Source organism: Phlebotomus papatasi, chromosome 2 (assembly GCF_024763615.1).
Source record: "Phlebotomus papatasi isolate M1 chromosome 2, Ppap_2.1, whole genome shotgun sequence".
NCBI classification, from domain to species: domain Eukaryota; kingdom Metazoa; phylum Arthropoda; class Insecta; order Diptera; family Psychodidae; genus Phlebotomus; species Phlebotomus papatasi.
Window position 1 is genome coordinate 17,466,634 of NC_077223.1, and position 22,719 is coordinate 17,489,352.

The window sequence follows — 22,719 nt, forward strand, 5'->3', positions numbered from 1 at the left end:
CAATATTTGCTATTCTGCGCCCAAGATTTCAAGGTGATTCTAACCTCAATATTCTTTATTTTTCATAAAGATTTCAAAGGTAGTCTCGAGGTGCTTTGAAATCTTTATTTGCGTTTTGAAACTCGTTTGAAAAGCATTAAATCCATGGAAGATCTTTTAATTTATTAGAAAATTTAAGGATGCAGAGGCAGTATAATGAGGGTAATATACGCTAATACATTAGGAACACAATAAATACAACTTTTTTTTTATTTCAACAGAAAATACTTATATTCAGTCATACTTCGAAAAAAAGGAGTTCCCAGCTTTTCCCATTCAATCATCTCACTTTCTCTTCTCTATGCCTGGCGTTCCCTTTTTATTTGAATGAGTGCGGCTAGACTTTTCATAAGAACGTCCAGTTTGCTTTTTTATGCCGAAACTTCAGGTTTAGGATCTAGATAGAGGAATTTCCCCGACTAGAACCTCATACGTTTTATAAACAGTGATCGTTATTTTTCGATTTAATGACAATGACAGTGATGAACCGGTAGCTGAGAGTTATCTGGGTTCTCTATGACTGACTTGAAGTTGAAGGAATCCCTTGCATCTCAGTATGTAGTTAGTCAAAATTTTAATTTTTGACTAACTAACTCTAACTAATTCTTAAACCGGTAAATCCATCTAAGAAATTTTGTGAAAAGTGCACTCATAAATCTACATTAAGAACAATTGAACATAAAATTCGAGGTTTCTGTACCTTAATCCAATCGTCTAAAATTTATAAAACATTCTCTCTGATTTCTTGGTGTTCAATCAATTTCATGCTCTTTTTGTTCCGGAAATATTTTTTTCTCAAAGTACATGAGAAGTGTATGAAAAGTGAAATTATTTCCAGGACTTTTGCACTTAAAGTTGTCAATTTTGTAAGCTTTTTCATACCACCCGAAAGATTTTCCTCGGCCACCACAATTTTAAAAGAAAATTTCCACTCCTTGTGAAAATTAACTAAAGTGCCAAAATGATAAGGCATAAGTGACAATTTGGATATTGAAATCTTTATTTGCGTTTCTTCGACTTTTTATCCTGGTGTATCTCAGCTCCTGATAAAGATTACTTAGACGAATTAACTATTATTAAATGTTACTGCAATTCCATCCCTACAAACGTCTCTCCTTCCCCTTCAGAAACTACTATTTTTGGAATATTTCAAGATATAAAGCACCTTCATTTTTTATATGTTTTAATGTGTCCTAGCGGACATTCCGTCCATAGACACCCATGACTTACAAAATCGCCATCTTGAATCATACAATGTGAAAGTTTAATCACTCTGGAGTGTCTATTTCTCAACCGATATGGTCAAATTTTGATTTTTTGGAAAGGTCTTGAAATTTCTAACCTGTATATATACATAGGTTCTAATCGATTATAAATTTATAAAGTAGCAATAATTGATGTGTTTCGCTTAAATTTTGTTTTTTGGAAAAGTATCAAAACCAAAGATTTTTGTTCTTGGCAAAGACAGTCCAAAGTGCTCAATGTTTTTTTATTTAATTTACATAAATAAATTTATGTTCTTCTTCTGACAATAAAAAAAATGTCACTAAATTGTAAACTTCAGAAACAACACACTTTACAAACATTTAGTACACTCTCTAAAAATTTGTAAAATTTACAAATCTTTATACAATACAAATAATTTGAAGTTTTGCTGATAAAATTTCATGTGTTCCTAACGATATTGAATAAAATATTGGCATAAAATCTTAACCAGGAAATCTTTAGGAGAACTGTTCGTTTTTAAAACAACACACATTATAAATTCTTCGTAAAATTGTAAAATCAATAAATTTTCAAAAAATTAATTAGATTTTTGCAAAATTATGTAAATTAGAGAACTCTAAATTTTTAGGGTTATAAAGTAGGGTAAAACTTACCTTCCGGATTTGCATCTAAATTCACTGGAAGGACATTCTCGGCGTCTGCACTCTCGTTCATCACTGCCATCGACACAGTCAATATCACCATCACAAACCCACACTTTGGGTATACATCTCCCATTGGCGCACTGAAAGTGATTAGTTGAGCACGACTTTGCCGGGCAATCTTTCTCATCTTCTCCACCCGAACAATCAACTTTCTCGTCACAGCGCTTTGTCCCTTCGATGCAATGTGACGTAATATTTTCAAATCTTGGACACTTGAATTGTGTGTTGAAGCAAACGTAATTGTCACAATTTGTTTCATCGGATCCATCTCCACACTGATCCGTGCCATCGCAAATGTAACTCGGATGAATACATTTGTTATTTGTGCACTGATACTGCCCAGGTACACAGGCAAATGCCGGACAATTTCCAGGTTCATCACTTCCATCCCCACAATCATCCATTCCGTCACATTTCCAATAAAACGGAATACATTTGTGGGTATTCTTGCAGTTAAACTGAGAAGCTGTGCAATTTGCTATACAAGACTTTCCATCGGATCCCAAATAGAAATTATCCGGGCAAGCACACTGATAGCCAGCATCATTTGGTGCCAAGAGACACAGTGTTGAGCAATTTGCCGTGAGGCAAGGATTGTCTTTCACCTCACGCTGCCTATAAGGATGAATCACACGAATATCCATGGGACGATGAATTGTGTGAACAAGAGTTGAACAATTCGTTCCTGAGTACTTATGACAGTATTCCACGGATTTTGTATCCCAATCTGTCCAGTAAATTCTATCTTCCCAAACAGCAATTGCAAATACATGATGCAAATTAACGTGCGGATTGATTGTCCGAGACAGAATTACTTTGCGATTTTTACCATCCAAATCACTGACAGCAATGAAATCTTCACGAGCGTCGCCCCAGAAGATTTCATTGGTCTCAAAACTGATTGTTAGTGCATTGGGCCATCTGAAAATTCACCAATAAATTGTACTTAGCTTATGAGCAATATCAACCCATTCAGGACAAAAAGAATAAATGCAATCCATTGGAAACGTTTGAATATTTTTAAAAGTATCACATACAATGAAGGTTTGTAAATATTTGCAAAATTTTGTCAAAAGGAGTTCTAATTCCATTGTAAAATTTAAAATAACAGACTTCCCTGAAAGAAAACTTGTAAAACGATATATTTTTATTTATTTTTTTTGTAATTAATTTTATGAATTAATAAGCAAATAAATTCATTTGACATCTCTGCAAAAAGTTTGTTAATTTCACAAGAAAAGTTTGTCAAAAGTATGACAGACTATGAAAAGTATTGTCAAATCGGTGGTCAACTGGATTTTGTTAAAAATTTGTCAAAAAACATATCCTTTTGACAAACTTTTAACAAGATCTCATTGACAGCCGATTTAACATTTTTTTCATATTTTGTATAAAAGAATATAGTTTTAACAAACTTTGCCTGTTGAATTGACAATTTTTTTCAGAGTTTGTTTGAGGATATTTGTTTGAGGCTATTTGTTTGCTAATTTAACAAACTTATTACGAAGAAATAACAAAAAAAAGCATATTATTCTTCATTTTTATTTCCATTCGACTAATATTTAACAAGATTTGCGTGCAAATCTTGAAATAGGAGCATCCCATAGTGCTAAGTCAATGAAAAAAAAATTGTAGTACTAAGAAAAGATTGTGAAAAAGATGTTCAGGTATGAACTGTTTAGAATCTTTTGGGACTCTAACTATCCAAAGGAAAAAATATATATATATATATATATATATATATATATATATATATATATATATATTTTGGGAAAAACATATTTATTAATTACTTAGAATCAATAAAAATCTTATACTTGTGATATTCACAGGGAGGTGACATTAGTTCTAAAAAATGCGACCGGTTTTAGTGTAATTTTTTTTTTCCTGTTTTCGTACACATTTCACGAGATATCTCCAAAACTACGTAGGTTGCCAATTTAGGATTTTCGGTTGCCTCTTCATTATTAAATTGGCTTTTATTTTGTATTAGTATTTTTTGCTAATTCATTCTACAATGACAGAAAACAGCTAATAAACTCAAAAGTTTTTTCGGCTCGCTAGATATATGGGAAACATAGGAAATGTCATGCCCCTGGTGATATTGATATTGACATTAATATTTTTTATCTCAAACAGATAGATCTTACATTGTTTGATATAGAAAGAAATTGAAAAAAAATCGATAAGAACAAAAGAAAAAGAATTACATGAAATAAAGAATGAGCAAGAGAAAAAAAACCATAGGAAAATAGCGAAAATTAAGCAAAAAGAGAATAAATGTTACTACACAGGAAAAAATATTTTGTAAAATTGTTCGTAAATGTTTGTGAAATCCTATGGCAGACTTACGAAATGCTCGTGAATCATATAACCCACAAACAAGTTTGTAAAATTTTGTGCTTTGTTCACAAACATTGTTCGTAAAATGATCTTTTGACGAACAGTTTTTTTCTTTTACAAACATTTGTTCGTAAATGATCGTAAACACACACAAAATGTTTGTAAAAGTTTGTCATTTGTTCGAAAAATTTTTCCAGACAAACAAAAAATACGAACAAATGACAAAATTTTACAAAATTTTTTTGTGTGTTTAGGAACATTTACGAACGTTTGTAAAAGTACAAAAAATGTTCGTCAAGTAATCATTTTACGAACAATGTTTGTGAAAAAAAGTGCAAAATTTTACGAACTTGTTTGTGGGTTATATGATTCACGAGCATTTCATAAGTCCTCCATAGGATTTCACAAACATTTACAAACAATTTTACAAAATATTTTTTTCTGTGTAGTAACATTTATTCTCTTTTTGCTCTCTTTCTCTTTTTACAAGAAAATTAGGTTTTTTTCAATTTTTACCTCTCAAATTATAACTCCTTTTGACAAACTATTGCAAAACTTTACGAATTTTTCAAGGCAGTTTTAAGACATTTTAAGACGAAAAGTAATCTGAAAATCTCTTGAAATTCTAATTGTAAAAATATAAAATCTGAATTAAGGAATAAAATGTTATTGTAGATGTAGAATTGTAGACAAATCAAATTAAAAACCTTAATAAAATCGTATAGGCCAGCAATTTGACAAATTTTTTTTGTAACCTTTTTGACAAACCCTGTAATAAACCTTTTCCAAATTCATTTTAATTAGGGTAAAATTTGGAAAGGCGGACATTTAAGAAACAGTCTAACTTCATATAGGGTCATTTGCCTAAAGCAAGACAGTTTGGAATGTTGGACAAAGCAGTGTGGAATGTGAGACACCTCCCTAAAAACTTGATAATAAATCAATTAAATATTTCAATTTTCGATAAAAAGATTACTAAACCTAATTTTATGATTATTTCAGAAGTTAAAATTGCAAAAATCGTTATTAAACAATCAAAGGGTGACTTGCAAGAAGAATTTAAAAAATGTATTTCATGCGTGATATTCATAACCTTGACACAGTAGTTATCATTTTCTCTGTTTCTTATGAAAGTTGCTAGAAAAATATCAAAGTGTTTTGTTTGATTTTTTAGCATAATTTGTGAAATATTATTAAGTCTGTAGTGAAAATCGAAGGACATATACCCATTTAAAAGGTGAATAAAAAATATTTGTGAAATATTACATTTAAAAAGGATAGAAAAGTGATTTAATTTCGTCTTGCTTTCAAAATAAGTTTTATGAAATCTTGGACAAGTTGATTTCGTGAATGAATTTTGTGGTTTTGTGCCGTGAAAACATGTTAACAAGGACGAGAAAGATCCTTAAGTATCCGGAGAAATAGTTGCAACAGCAATTAGCAGCTGATAAGGAGAAAATCTCCTGGAAAAGGCTGCAAGGATTTCCAGATTCCTAAGACCACTTTTCTGACAGAATGGATAGTAAATATCGCTAAAACTTCTGGAGAAAGACAAATAGGAGCCTCTGCAGAACTCTCAAAGCAAGTGGAAAAGATCCGGGCCGGATGAGGTATCCAAATCTGCTAAGAAGTTGCATCCGCTTTAAAGCTATAACTGCTGGACAGCGCGAGGTGTCTGTGAAATTTACAGAACCTCTTTTTGGTTGGACGTCCAGGAATTTCTTGGTAATTAGCGTTCCTCAACTGTTACCCGGACATAAAGGAGGGATTAGCATAACCATCAAATGTGCAAGTATACAGAGAAAACGCTCAACATTTGATTTTCTACATATTTCGAATAATATTTTGACATTAATATCACTATGTCCAACTTTCCAAAAGTTTTTGTGCAACTTTCCAAAATTTTGTCCATCTTTTCAAAATGTGTTGTTTTCTAATTTGATTGAATTATCTAATTAATTGATAGAAACTTCTAATAAAAACTGTTAAGATTCTGTTAAAATATTTGTCAAAGAATCCCATGATACAAAAAAATGGTAAAAAATAATTATTTATTCAGTTTAGAAATGCATTTGAAATTGAATTTTTTCTTAAGTGTCTCGCTTTCCACCATTCACCCTATAACTTGGAATAGTTGCTTTTTTGAAAAGGCACTTGAAGTGTGAAAAAATGCATAAAATATTACACCTCAGAATTACAATCTTAGGCCCATTTTTTTTGACTTTTGGATCCAGGAAAAAAGGCCTAGGCTTCCAAGTTTGTCAGGAAATGCGAGATGCAAGACTAGCTTTTAGATTATATGTCCATGGATGAAATTCATTTAGTAACTTGGAAAAAAATCAACTTTTACGAAGCTGCAAAATTACGAAGGTGCAAAACCTTCCCCTACGTCAGTACGTCGGACTTTTAGCAAATTACCAGCCTGAAAATCAACAAATTAGATAGAGTAAAATTGAACTCACCCTAAATCATCTTTGATGAGGATTTTAGGATTGCTTCCGTCCATTCCGGCTTTCCCAATGTGCGGCCTATCACCCCAGTCTGTCCAGTAGAGATACCGATTGAAGGGATCCAGCACAACTGCCCGTGGTTCCTGCAAATCCTTGAAGTTCTCCCCTATCAACACCCTACGGAACTTCCCATCGAGCGTGGACACTTCAACTGTATCCAGTCCCTTGTCACACCAATACAAATTCCTGCCCACCCAATCCACCGCCAATCCATCAGGATTCTGCAGCAGTGACTGATGCAGGACATCTGTACGGTTTTCCTTTGGACACCATCGTCTTATTGACCCCACAGTGACTGTCACATCGGACCAAAAGTAGCACTGAGTCTTCCAGTCAAAGTCCAGAGCCACAGCATTCGACAGATTGTGCACCAGGAGAGTCATCTTCCCGGACAAATCCACTTCGCGAATGTAGTAGCGATTGGAAAAGATGAGACGAAGTTCCTCATCAGTGTCTGCCTTGCAATTGTTCCGATCGCGCATCGAGAAGCCTTCGATGCAGGAACAATGGTAAGATCCGTACGTATTTGTGCAGATTTGACTGCATGGTCGATCGTAGCATTCATTGGCATCTTCACAGAGTGTCCTGTCAATTGTACTCACCCGGAAGCCTTCATTGCACGTACACTCGTATCCAACTTTCTTATCAACGCAATTATGAGCACATTTTGGCATTTCAATATTTTCACACTCATTCACGCCACACGGAAGTTCATCACTGAAATCTCCACAGTCATCGCGTCCATTGCAGAGATCAGCTTCAGAAATGCAAGCCCCAGTTTCGCATCGGAAATGCTTAGATCCAACACATTTGAATTCCGAATTCTCACACATTTCCGGATCTTCGTCACTGGCATCTTCGCAATCTGTCCGGTAGTCGCATGTAAAATTCTTCGGAATACACTTCCTATTGGCACACCTGAACATCCCAGGTCCACACTCAGGATGGGCAAATGCTCCTGGCGTACATCCTGGCAACTCATCACTCCCATCTTCGCAGTCAATGTCACCATCGCAGACATACTGCATATCAATGCATACCCCAGTTTTGCAATAAAATGAAAAGATTGAGCAAGAATTCGGAGCACCACAATCCCTAATTGGTGCCTCATCTTCCCCCCCAGCACAATCTCGATCTCCATCGCATACCCACATCTGCGAAATGCACCTCCCTGTGCTGTTGCAGAGAAAACCATGTTCCGGGCATGACGTTTGCCGACAGTGTTCCCCCTCATCACTTCCATCCGTGCAATCGGGCTGCCCATCGCACTGCCACGATGCCGGAATGCACGAATTGTCCTTCTGGCACGTGAACTGATTGTGCAGACAGCGATGAGTGCAATTCATCTCATCAGCTGCCATTCCAATCCCTTCCATGCAATCATCTTCGCCATCGCATCGCCACTCCAGAGCAATACACTGACCATTGGGACATGTAAATTTGTCCGATGGGCACGTTGGCTTCTCCGTCACTGGACAATCCATCTCATCGCTTCCATCCCAGCAATCATTTTCACCATCACATTTCCAGGAACGCATGTAGCAGGCCGTCGTGTGCTCGCACTGAAGAACATCTTCGGAATTGGTCAGAGAACTCAGATGACAACTCCGACGTTCACAGTTGATTTCATCCGAAAGATCAGGGCAGTCAGGATCACCATCGCATCTAAGGAAAATCGACCGAGAAGGAAAGTCATATTTGAATCGGTCTCCTGTAAAATTTGCCTACTGCGAGTTGTTCCCTTCTTATTCTAAACGGTCGATATAGTATAAAAAAATGTGAAAATAGTTTTTCTGAAAAAGTTTCTTAAAATGTTTGATTTTTTTTACTGTTTATCAGTATCATTGAGTACTATATTCTTTGAAAAGTTTAACTTTTAATTTTGAGTTTAACAAATTTCATTTAATTTTGAAAATTCAGTGAAATTTAATCGTTTTTAATAAAAGTAGAAGCTCTCCTTTTCAAGGAATGTAGTACTCAATGTTGATCAACAGTACAAAATCAAAATTTTGAAGAATGGTATTTTGATTAATATTGTTTTTAGAACATGCACAGCTTAACCATGAAATGATTAAGATTGTGCTAAAAACATGCACAGTGGTTAGACTTCTTAAAACAGATGGTAATCGTCAAAACCGGTACAGCCGCGCACAGCTCAAGAATAAAATGGTTAAAATTGAACATAAGTCCTACATAGCTCAAACAAAATTGAATCTAAATAGTTTTCTTAATCCTAATCGTTTTATGTTTAACAACTGTGCGCGTTTTTAACACAATATAAACCGTTTTATGCTTCAGCTATGCAGATTTAATGCACAATATCTGAGAAGTACGAGTTTTATGCACAATCTGAACCATCTTATGCTTAAGCTGTGCGTATTTTCAGCACAATTTTAATTTAATATTTTAAAGTATTTTTTTTATTTCAACTCGAAATTATGAAAGAATAGTAAGGGCAAAATGCATTTTAGGAGCAAGAGGAGCGCCAAGAAAGCTCTGCAAGAAATTAAGTGACCCCAAAAAGCACCTCAAGGAATTTAAACTGTCTTATTTTACTTAAACATGAAATCATGCAAAAATATAAGGGCAAAATGTATTTTGAGACCTTTATGGGCACCAAGAAAGTCTTTAGAACAGTTGGACTCCCTAGAAAGTGAGGAAATTAAAAAAAAAAACTTTTTCTTTACTTCAACGCGAAATTTTGATAGATAAGGACAAAATGCATTTTAAGAACTAAAGAGGCGCTCCAGAAAGTCTCCGAGGAAATTAAAAGTGTTAAAGCAATGGATTATAAGGACAAAAGACATTGTAAGAACTAGAGGGGCTCTCCAGAAAGACTCGGAGTTTATTTTACTATTTTTTACTTCAACATGGCAAAAAAAAAGGGTCAGGGTTCAGTTGTCTAAAAAAAAAGGAACATCGGCGCCCCTGGAGGCTCGCGCCCTGGCCGGGCCGCCCCTCCCGCATCCCCTTAGGTACGCTACTGCCTTCCCCACCCCTTATAAGATGATCTTCAATTCTACCCATGACTCTCAATCATACCAGGTTTTCCGTATATGATTTAAAGATTGTTTGTTCGAACATTTCGTTTGAAGTATGCTTTGTAACGATTTTTCAAGGTCAAAGTCAAGATCAATCCGGTTTCTTTTTCTTCGGCAGTTTATTAAATCTTATTTTTTTATGATTTGACTGCTCAAACTCAACAAAAAGAGAGAGAGACGAGTTATGAAAAATGTCGTCGCGCTGTTTGTCCGTCTGTCTAACCGGCTGTCGCCGACTCTACGATTAAAGATAGAAAGTTGAGACTGTATAGAAGACTTTCCGCCATGTAAAGTAGCGATCGTATCTTCACTCTCCTCGCCGTTGACAACCCTTCTTGTTGCAATCTCAAGCCTCCCAGTTGAGAGAAATCTACTCACACATCCAGCAGATTCTTAAGTACGTGGAACGATTACTTTATATTATAAAGGAATCGTTACAAAAGGATTTGAATCTGCGAGGAGATCCCAAAGAGATCCCTTTGAATTCCTTTGCAAAATTTGCCTTAAAAATTCGCTCGGAAAATTTGGATGGTTCCAACCAAGTGAATTCCCGATGAAGATTCAAGCGGAAATTTTATGTGAAAGTTTCTACCGGCATTCTTGGTGATTTAGTGGTGATTATGAGAAGTTATAAAATTAGGCTGAAATTAAATTGCCATACAGCTGACTAGATTAGCTTGGCAACCTTGCTCTCTCTTTTTGACTGACCTATCCCCAATGAAATGTAAAACATAGGGGAGACTGGGGTAAAAAGTCACAAATTGAAAATTTGAAAATTCAATATCTTCCAAGATGAAAGAGATAGCGGCTTGAAATTTTTTCCATAGATGACCTCCATAGACCTTCTTCAAAGTCGTAAGTTTCTTAGAATTTGAATAAGGAATTCAGAAAATAAAAAAAATATTGAAATTTTTAGCCCTATTTTTGAAATGTTTTCCTTGCAACAGATATCAATTTTTACCTATTTATTTTCTAAAATTAATGCACTGGTCAATATTTCATAAATGATTTGGATTCTTGGAATACGAAACCACTATCTATTTTAGAATTTTACAAAGATTCTTTTCTCCAGAAATCCTATTATTAAAAATGACCACTTGGGGTAAAAAGTAACAAAATGTATGGAGCAAAAAGTAACAAAGACCGAAGCAATTTCTGACGTCTCACGGCGAGAAGAAACATTATTTGCGCTTCTCGCCGCTTTTTGTTTTCATTGGTCAACCGATTAGCAGTCTCTTGTGTGTTTTTTCTAAAATAGCTTGAAAAGCACTTTTCTCGTTCAGATAGAGAAAACTGTGTTTTAAAAAGGTGTAGAGGAATAAATTTTCTATGAAAATATGTCACCTAGCTATTTTTTTAAATTTACGAAAGCTCGTAATAAAGCATAACAAAATGTAATAATATCCCACGGCTGTTACTATTTGCCCCAGCATTTTTGAGAATGGTCACAAAATTACCTTTTAGAAAACAGCTCGATAAATGTATTTCCTTACAAAATAGAGGAAAATGACTTTCACAAAGTTGTAGAGCAGTAAATTTCCTATAAAACTGCACTAATTAGAAATTTTTTAAGCGCTAGGGTAGCTTGTAAAAAAATAAAATATCCGTTTTGTTACTTTTTGCCCCAGTCTCCCCTATTGTAAAACCGAAACATACAACCAGAGAAAGAACATTTCCACCGTTTAGTCCTAGAGGTTGGAATCAACGCTAAGACGGCGGTGAACGCATGGGGCGGGGGGTGGGAAAGGTCAAAAATGAGATGAAATAAATTCAATTCAAAATCAAATTTAAAGGGGATATTTTCTCCTGGCAATTGGAAAAATATCTATAGAGGATTCCTATAAATTTCCCGAGGAAAAGTCTTCGAATTTTTCAGACCATTCTCGAAGATTTTCCAGGGAAATCGAAGGGAAAATTCTCCCCGGAAGAGAAAAATTCCTTCCGGAGATACATGAAAACTCTTAGCGAGTTCAGGGGAAATTCTGTAAAAGTTAAGCTTATACTTCGGGCGAGACGATTTTCTGGTTACAAAGTTCATACAGAACATCGGCTATTTTATAAATGAATTAGGGAATTCAAGTAGCCGTGTAAGGAAGCACCATTCATACGAATCTTCAACCGAGTAACAAAAAGGAATAGGTGACAAAAAGGAAAAATTTGAAGAGATTAAAAGGAAAAAAATTACAAAGAAAAAATAAAAAAAAACGATCAAAAAGGATAGAAAAAACATGGGGATTTTTATGGTTTTTTCCAAGGATTTTCTTGAGAATTATACTCAACTTTTCCTGCGACCTTCTCTGACTTTTTCAGGGGAGTTCACGGTTATATCCCTGGGTAAAATCTCTCAATTTTCCTCACCATTCCCGGGATTTTTCCTAAGAAGAAATCCCCATTTTCCTGTGCCATATTACCAGGGATTTCTCAAGGAGAACCGGACTCTTTACTTTACACTGTTTATGCTCCCCGAGGTGGGGAAAATTCCCTAGGAAATTACGTTACTTGCCAGCTTTGTTACTTATATGGCCTCCCCCTATTTTTCCCTAAGCACTAGTTGAAGAATTTTCAGTAAGGAAGTGTCAATACTTCTTGGGGATTTTTCGAAAGAGCTAGAAGACCTTCGCGCAACCCTTCTCATAAATTGGCCCTCATAAGGATCGTTTACATGCCTCTCATTTTCCCAAGCCCTCCCTTTTCAAATCTAAACCATTTTTTGAGATTGCTCGAAAACTCTTCTTAGGATTTTTTTTCATTGTTGGATATGTTTTAGAGATTACCTAGGCGGACATTTCGTCCTTCAAGATTAAAGGTTTGAAAGTCTCTAGAGAGCGTATTTCTCAACTGCATGGTATCACATTTAGGCTCGTTGGAACGGTCTTGGAATTCCTGACAATTCCGAACCGATTCTATCGGTTATGAACCGGTACTGAACCGATTCCTAACCGATAACTTATATTTATCCTAAATTCAATTGTATTACTCCTAAGCTGTTTTGAACGGTCTTTTGAGTTATTTGTAAATCTGTTCAAGTCGATCGTGAATTGGTAAACGATAAAAAAATAATCACAAAAAAAATTGACTAACCTGTATTTAGCTGGAATGCACTGTCCTGTGTTGCATCTAAAGTGTTCATCGGTGCAATTGCAGTGAGCTTCATCACTGCCATCTCCGCAGTTCTGAACACCATTGCAAGTTTGATTTTGTGGAATACACCTGTGATTGTCGCACTGGAAGAAGTTCGTGGGGCACATGCGGAAGGCACAGTAGGCCGTCTGTTCGTCCGAACCATCCGGACAGTGATGAACTGAGTCACAAGTCAAATGGAACGGAATACAACCTCCAGAAGAACACACAAAATTGTCCGGTGGACAAGAAGAAGACTTTACTGGTAAACAGCGTTTTCCATCTGGTGCTAAGCGACCTCTTGTGCACTCACACTTCACTTTGAGATTCTTATCGACACTGCAGTGGTCTTCACAGCCACCATTGAGAACTTTACACGGGTCTGCTGAGCAGTCTTGAGTGGTATTTTGGACAACCTGAAGATAGCAAATTACTTAATTGGAAAAGTCCTAAAACACTTTTGCTGTTGAAGACGGAGTGCAAAAGAACTTAATGTTTTTTTTTTTTTTCAAATAAAAAATTGTTAGAAAAATTTAGATTTCGAGGTAGGATCTTCAGTGGCCCCCTCCCTAAATTTATGCTAGGTTTTTTCTTAGAAATTCAGAAACTTGACTGTTTAGGTTTCCTACAATCTTATTTAAACCTATTTGAATGTGTATTAATCGCCCCGAACCGATTTCCTTATGGATCCGGCATACCTTTTAGATCAGAAAAATTTCATGAAGTCGAAATTCGAATCCTTTTCTTTCTCACACGCTTTGTATATGTCTATCTTATTATTTCGCACTCTTCTTCTTCTTTTAAACATCACTTCAAATTCAATTTAGCTCAGTCGAATTTGCAATGTGAAAGAATAAGATAGACATGTTCAGAGCACATGAGAGAGAAAAGGATGCGAATTTTTATTTCGCGAAATTTTCCTGATCTAAAAGATGTACCGGAGCCATTACGAGTGAATTTAGACTTAACTTTTTTCAATTGAACTGACCATATTTAAATCAGGAAAATCACGTGAAGTCCGTGTTAAATCAGGATGTTAAATTAACTCATTTTAAATTTCGTTCAATATCTAAGAACCGATTTGAATCGGTTTCAATTCGGTTTTAAATTAACTCACAAGATTTGAATAGGATTCAATTTAGGTTGCGAATCATGAACAGATTTAAATCGAAACCAAATTTGAGATCTTTAGATTTTGTTCGACTTTAACCTATTTGAAATGAATTCTGGATTTAACCCAATTTAAAAATGTTTTATTCTGTCTTCAACATATCTTTTAGATCAGGAAAATTTCATAAAGTCGAAATTCACATCCTTTTCTTTTTTAAAAATTTAGCATATGCCTATCCTACTCTTTCCCACTCTTCTTCTTTTGAATATCACACTAAATTAAATTTAGTTCAATCCAATTTTGAGTCTGAAAAAGTGGCATAGGCTAATGCAAATCTTTTGAGAAAGAAAGAGATGCAAATTTTGATTTTGTCAAATTTTACTGATCTAAAAGTTGGGCGGATGTATTCACTTCAATCAGATTTAAATCAGACGCAATTCCGGTCTGAATCAATTTAAATGGCATTAAACCTCTTTATGCATACCTGATTAAATTTGGACTTAAACAAACCTACAGTAGACTCTCGCTAATTCGGCTCTTTGAAGATCGGGCTACTTTTTAATTCGGACAGCAGTAAAATTTGAAAAAAGTTTGTTGACATTTTCCAGGTATGATTCTGATTATCGAATGAAGCAAATGTGCTTAAATTTGCCACGGTTTTTCTTAGTTGTGATATGATTTTGCATTATTAAGAGGTTTTTATAAGAATTATAATAAATATAAGTACGTAAACTTAATGTGACTATGCAAATGAACAAAAATTTTCGGTCCCAAATGCCCGAATTTTAGAGAGTCTACTGTATTTTAATTTGTTTCAATCGGTTCTAATCGATTTTCTAAGATACAAATTTGGACTGGAGCAGTTTTAAATAATTTTGAATCCATTTGAAACGAATTCAATTTGGATTTAGAATGATTTGAATCCGATTCAATCGGTTCAAACAAATTAGAACCGCTCTAAATTTGATTTTAATGGATCCGGCACATATTTTAAACCAGGAAAATTTCATGAAGTCGAAATTCAAATCTCTTTCTTTCCCATATGCTTTGTGTATGTCTATCTCATTCTTTCGCACTCTTCTTCTTCTTCTTTTAAAGATCACTCCAAAGTCAATTTAGCTCAATCGAATTTCTAGTGCGAAAGAATGAGATAAACGTATGCAAAGCGCGTAAAATCTAAGCGATGTGATTTTTCATTTCATGAAATTTTCCTCACTTAAAAGAAAAGGTATGCCGGAGCCAGGGTCGTGACGTTTCCTATGTTTCCCATGTTTCTAGCGTGCTTAAAAAACTTTTGAGTTTATTAGCTATTTTCTGTCATTTTAGAATGAATTAGCAAATAATTGTAATATAAAATAAAAGCCAATTTAATATAAAATAGGCAACCGAAAACCCCTAATTGGCAGCCTATGTAGTTTCGGAGATATCTCGTGAAATATGCACGAAAACAGGAAACAATTTACACTAAAACTGGTCGCATTATTCAGAGATAATATCACCCTCCCTGGCCGGAGCCGTAAACCAAATAAAATTAATTTCAATCGAAGTGAAATTCGGTTTAGTAATCTGGAAATTTGATATTTCTTCACTGTCTCAGCAAAGAAAAAGACTACGAAGGAGTGCTCTTCTCTTTGTCTTTGCCCGTCTAAAGCAGTGAGGTAATTTCAAAATTTGAATTAATATATCAAAATCGCTCAATTGTATCGTTATATCGATTTTAATCAGATTTAACCTATTTGAACTAAATTAAAAACGGGTTTAACCCGAGTTGAATGGATTTTATTCATCACGAACACATTTGATTCAGACTTAAGTCTGTAATAAATCAAATTGATTGGGTTTGAACCTGTATAATTCAGATTGTCAACTCGGGTTTTAAAAACGAATTTAAACGAATTTGTAAATACACTGATAAAAAAAAATGGGGGTGCGATTTACTTTTTTTCCTCATAACTTTAACACTTTTTAGGTATAAAAATATATCAACATTTTTAATGTTAATTTTACACATTTTTAAGTGTAAAATTAACATTAAAAAGGGTAACTTTAACCACTAATAACCTAAAAAGCATAATATTTACAGCGATTTCGGATTAATACTGCAGGGTAAAATAAACATTTCCGGAATGTTATTTTAACTTTTTCGGATTTCTCTCAGTGTATTGTTGAAATCGGAGTTTGAATAACTTCCCAATTAGATACAATCAAAGAAAGAAAATTCGTAAGAGAATTCGCGAACCGCCATATATTCACTAGAATTTCTGCACATTCTTTAACCCTCTAACGTCCAATTTTAAAATATGCAAAAAAATGTAGTGTGATAATTTTTTCTAGACTAATTACCTTTCAATAAACTCAAAAATACCATCAGTTCTTCATTTTCTCTTTTGGTTTAGGGGAAAAATGCAAAAATATAAAAAAAATTTAAACTCTTTTTGCTTCTAAAATTCACATTTTTACTTTTTTTCAAATGTTTTAAATAAAATACACAAAGTAGAATGATATATCTTTCAGTAAAACATAAATATATTTTAGTGAGATTACTTTAAACCGGTATTTTTCTTGATTTTGGAAATGAGATTTTTTTTCCACAAAAAAAATCCTACTTTTTCTCTGACCTGTCACACAAAACTTTGAGTAGCAATTAAACGAAGAGTCAAAATGAGTTCAAACCTTGAATGGATGGTAGAAATAGTATTACCGAGGATACTATAGCAATTCTGAATAAATAAAACCTTTATTGTCGCTGTAAATGCGATTTTTGTAATACTACCCTGCAGTGACTCTTAATTGTTAGAGGGTTAATTGTTTCCTGTAAAGAGTAATTTATAATTCAAATATTCTTACCACAATGCCCATGGGTCGTCCAATATCCTTCCGCAGATACACAACGTCGCTGCCTGAGTATTTGTTAGCTCGGATAACAGCATGCAGTACCCAATCTGTCCAGAACAAAAGATCTCCATAGACAGCCATTGAGAAGGGATGCTTTGGTGTTGAATGGGCCAAGACAATCCTATGAGACCCATCATAGTCAGCCCTTTCAATTTTGTCCAATCTAGCATCAGCCCAATACAACTTATGAGCTTCGTAGTCAAGTGTTATGGCATTTGGCATTCGAATATCCGTGGTAATGACACTTTCTAGGCCATATCCGGAAATGTAGGCTCTCTGAATGGACGGTGTAACTTGATTCCAATTCGTCCAATACACCATTGACATGCAACTCTCAACCGAAATTCCACGGGGTTTATCTCCAGTCTTCAGCTTCATCACAATCCTAACGAGATTTGTATTATTTGCTGGATGATCCCAGGAAATATTTCTCATTGAGATGGATCGAATTGAAGCATCAATATTACTCGTCCAGAACAGTTGATCACTCAGATCATCAAATACCAATCCTTCCACGGAAATCTGCTTATTAACAATCATTCGATGATCTGTGCCATTGAACATTACCCAATTTATTGTGCTAGAGTGGATATCTGAATAAATAATTCGTCCACGGCGATAATCATACGTCAATCCGATTGTATTCTTCATCATTGTGGAATTTTGAATCTTTGCAACTGGCCCATTGAGATTCGTGTGATCAGTGAGATGAATACTCTCGATGGAAGTCATGCGGGAGTAAATCAAGAAATTCTCATAATCTTCGCACGACTTCCCATCTTTAGCTGAGATTCTCCCATGGGAGCATGCACAAACTGGATGAGAACCATTGTACAAACACAATTCCTGACAACCGCCATTATCCAATTCACACGGATTTGTACCTTTCTGCACGTGTCGACTGAAAACCTGAAAATTTCACAATTTTTGACTACGAAAACTACTAAATACCTAATGCACAATAAGATTTTAAAAAGTCCATTTAATATTTTTTCACATTAATAAATAAAACCTGAAAAATTTGTAAAAATTTGCAAAAAATTGTCAAAAAGAGATCAATTGTTCATTTATCAATTCTTCATCAATCGTCCGGAAATTGACACTTTCTCTTATCCAAATTTATAGTTATCGTTATTTATTGGGAAATGGAACTGCTTTCTAATTGACTGGGGTGTGTTCCAGTCCCACAAAAAAGTTCGTAAAGGTTTGTACTTTTTTTTACAAAAATTTTTCTGTGAAGAATTTCGATCCGATGGGGTGTAGCAAGAATTGACGGAAACACTAGACCTTTCTTGAATGAAGAATGAATCTCATTCTGTCATTCTGTGTCGATTAGTCGAATGGTGAACTACGAAGTGCAATCTGTGATCCAAGTCCAAAAAAGCGTAACCATTTCCTGCCTGTACGTGAATTTCCCAACAAAATTCGATACCTGATGAAGAGGACATTCATCCTCGAAATGTCGTAAAGAATAAAATTGCGAAAATCAAGAAAGGTCCAGTGTTTCCGTCAATTCTTGCTGCAAACATTTTTCGTAACATAATCACTTGACGAGCATTTTTTGTCCCTTTAGAAACATTTGTTCATAAATTTGTCTAACAGAATTTTACAAACAAATGACAATTTTTTACGAACATCTTTCAGTGTCTTTACAAACATTTGCAAACAAATTATTGTAAAAGAACGAAAAATGGTAGCTAAATGATCATGTTATGATCAGTGTTATTGTGAAAAAGTAAAAACTTTTACGAACTTGTTTGTGGGTTATGCGATTTACAAGCATTTCGGAAGTTCCCAGTGGGAATTGACAAATATTTACAATTTTACGACATATTTTCCTGCTCGAACTCAAAGAGAGAGCAGTTCTATAATCCACTCTTTTTTCAACTTGTGACATGGCTAGAGGCCAAACGGTAAGAGATATCGACTACCAGTCTTGCATGACCCCCCCCCCCCCCGCCAGACAACATTATCGAAGACAGTCGTTTCTCTTTTCCCCCACCCCCTCCTATCCACCAAAGCCATGTTTTTTTAATTTATTTCGACAATGGCTCCTACGATTTCTTTTATTTTCGAATCTGTTTTAGAGGTAGTTTAAGCGAATATTTCGTCCTTTGGACACCTACTTTCGAAAATCATTTCGACATCGAATTTCGAAGATCAAAGTTGGAGTCTTTCCAGATCTTGAAAAATTCGAAAATCTATTTGAAGATCCAAAAAAAAAACACTTGCGCAAGATGGTGGAAGTTACGCCCTGTTCGAATTTCAAAGTGCTCAAGTATCAAAATGTGATGGTCTTCACATTGTTGTGAGGAAAAAAACAAAACAACAAGATTTACTGTTCTTGCACCAGTATTTAATCACTCCATAATCACTGAGTAACTCATTTGCCAACTTTTTAGTGTAATATTTGCTAAATTTTCCCCACCTTGTTCGAAAATTTAGTATGAAAATTCGAAATTGAATTTGAATTCTTCGAACTTCAACGACTTTTTGTGCAAACTATTACAGAATCAAAATCTACTTGTGTTTGAGCTTCCTCTTTTCAACCGATTTGCTTAAATTTGGATTTTTTGAAAGATATAGAAATTTCCAACACACTGCATCGGACTTAATCGGTCATGAATCGGTATAGTAATCGTAAATGGTTTACCTTTCTCAAAATTTGTTCTGAAATATTTTTTATTTGGTCGAAAGCTTGTGACACGACTAGAGGCCAAACGGTAAGAGATATCGACTACCTGTCTTCAATGACCCCCCCCCCGCAAGTCAACATTATCTAGAAATGTCTTTCTTTCCTTTTCCTCCCACCCTCTCCTTTGTCTCCACAGCCATGTTTTTTGAGTTATTTAGAAAATATCTCTTTCTTTATCGGTTTCTTTAATTTTTGAACATATTTTCGAGGCAGTCAAAGGAAATGTTTCGTCCTTGGCATCTCTGTTCGAAAACCAGTTCGATATCGAATTTTCGGAGATCAAAGTTTAACCACTTTGGAGGGATTATTTTTCAACCAATTTGCTCAAATTTGGATTTTTTGAAAGACCTTGTAATGTCCAACTCGACTGCATCGGACTTAATCGATCATGAGTCGGTATAGTACCCTTAAATGATATATCTTCCTCAGATTTACTTTTTTATTTGTTCGAAAGCTTCTTGCTTATGCTAAAATATTCTGAAATCTACGTTTGATATTTTAGAATGATTTTTTTAAATTTATCAATGAATTTAATCCTCAAAAGGCGTACGAAAAGTTAATACACGGATAGCACTTTCTCGTGCTTTCGAGCACTCTGCAAAGCTGGGAAGCTTTTCCATTTCTTTTTTCTGTGTAAAAAGTTTGATCCGTTTGACCTCTACGAAGGGAAACATTCGAAAACTGATTTGTACGGAAGTTGATCACTTTCCTCTGCAGTAATTTTCATCTATATATCCTTCTCGTAACTGCATTTTTTTAATTTTCACTTTTTAATTGTTTTTGCATTTTTTTTTTCAAGATTAATTTATTTTTTTCCGACTTTCCCTTATATCTTGAAAAATCGTCAAGTTAGAGAAAATATCAAACCTTTGACAATTTTTTCCAAATTTCTTTGTCAAAAGCATGACAATTGGAAGCAGTGGAAGATTAATAAACTTGTTTATTATATTTTACCTCCTTTTGGCAAAACAATAAGTGGGCCTGTTTAACAATATTTTGCTGTTTTAATTTAAAATTGATCTCTTTTTCACAAACTTTTAACAAAACATTCTTTCAGAGTGGTATTATTTTTAATTTAAGAATACTGGAAGCCAATAGATATTTTACATAGGGTAAGTGTGCCAAATTTCGGCATAGTTGCATGCAAGCGTCAAAGTCTCAAGTTTGAAATGTAATATTTTAAATTCAAATTTTTTTTATTCTTTCTTTATAAAGAGTGTTGCTTGGAACCTTGTAAAGAGTTTACCGTCTTTATTTACTCTAAAATCATTTATTAATACATTTTTAAAATGAATAAAAATATAGACATAGCTTTGGTGCCCTATTTCGGCCACCTTTATTCTCATAGTTCCTTGCCCTTCGGGAATTCTTCCAATATGTTTTTCACGTCATCTCGTTTGTTGAAGATATATTTTTTGTTATTCTTTTGCATTCTATAATCTCTAGAGTACGTAGAATCTAAAAATTCATGGAAATTCGAGGAACAAAAAAGGCGGCCGAAATTGTAAGCTGGCCGGAATTTGGCACACTTACCGTAGTGTAAAAATTTCTATAAGAAATTAAATAAATCAGACGTACCTTTAAATCTCTCAAACTGCTAGCTTCCGTTCGAATAATGGTGATATCCGTGAGATTGGACAGCGGAGCTACTTTGATAGTGCTCCTCTGATGAATACTTTCAGCTATGAAGAGTTTTCCGTCTGCAATTGCAACAGCTACGGGATTTGTAAGTCCTTCTGAAATGAGAGTGGTAACCTGATGTCCATCGTAATCCATCCTCTTCACTTTTCCCGTCTGCATCTCCACCCAGTAGACCACTTGATTGTCAATATCCAGGAAGATATTGCAATCGGCCACTGACTGATTGTACAAGACAAATGATGAACTTCCATCCATTCCAATCATGCCAATTTGATGGTCACCCGTGTAGAAAATGAGTCCAGCCTTTGGATCAACAGCCAGAGCTGTTGGTTTGTTCAAATTTGCTGCCACAACATATCTATATGATCCATCAAACCTCGCCACTTCAATCAAATCCCTCTTCTCATCACTCCAGTAAATATTCTGAGCCACCCAATCTACAGCAATTCCCGAAGGAGAATCACTATTGTTGCTATCAAGTAGATCAAATTGATGCAGAATCACTTCCCTTCCCGTACCATCACGTCGAATCTTGGTAATTGTACCACGTTCACTATCTGCCCAGAAAATTAAATCACTCATGGCATGGTAATCAATGCTAGCGGCCAGAGAAATTCTCGAAATTGGTGCTAAGACACTTTTTTCCCCACTTGACTCATATGCCTCGATATTCTCAAAGATCGGTAACCCTTTGAGCTCATAGCTCAGTGAGTACAGCAGAAACTCTTCAGTTCCCACACATCTTGAGGGATTTTTCGGATCTTCCCGGTATCCAATGGCACATTTGCATTCACTAGAAAACTGCCCAGTGGCCAGGCACAAATGCTGACATGCAGCAACCTTTTTAGCACACGAACTCGTGCCAGTTTGAGCAGCTGGGAAGAACATTCGCAGAGAATGAACTCCAGCTGTATTGTTTCTTATTATCTCACTCTCGACACATTGATTTTTGTCACATTTCCGGATGGTATTGTCGGAATTTTCGGCATAGTAAATGTTATCACGATAAACTGTTACACTTCCAACGTAAACTTGGGGATTCTGCATCGCAAGGACCTAAGCAAAATTCATTATTACGAGCTAAACTAATTTTTTCCTTAATTAATATATTGGCTCCACCTACAAATGTTATCTGGCCACGCCCTCTTCAAAAACCTTGGGAAACAGGATTTTATTGTTTGTAATATCAATTAATTCTACACAGTAAAAAATAGTGTAAAAAAAATAACGTGTAATTAACAAATTACCACTAGAAAAATTGAAAAAAATTGATTTTTACCACTATTAAAATGGTTAATTTTGTGTAAAAAATAATTTGTGTAAAAATTTTCAGGGTGTAATTCAAACATGTAATTTTTACCACTATTCAAATGCAACAGTGTCACTTAAAAAG

General features: G+C 34.9%; 1 protein-coding gene across 2 annotated transcripts in view; it reads right to left on the bottom strand.

Annotated features, from left to right (window-relative positions):
* LOC129802838 (low-density lipoprotein receptor-related protein 1) overlaps positions 1–22,719 on the bottom strand; it is a 231,471-nt gene that overhangs the window by 15,356 nt on the left and 193,396 nt on the right. For both annotated transcript variants that reach the window (XM_055848949.1, XM_055848948.1), the window contains 5 exons: positions 21,264–22,382; positions 16,943–17,899; positions 12,946–13,400; positions 6,776–8,488; positions 1,920–2,891 (listed from right to left, as the gene is read on the bottom strand). In XM_055848949.1, the coding sequence (XP_055704924.1) occupies positions 1,920–2,891; positions 6,776–8,488; positions 12,946–13,400; positions 16,943–17,899; positions 21,264–22,382 (5,216 nt within the window). The remainder of the gene's footprint in view (positions 1–1,919; positions 2,892–6,775; positions 8,489–12,945; positions 13,401–16,942; positions 17,900–21,263; positions 22,383–22,719) is intronic.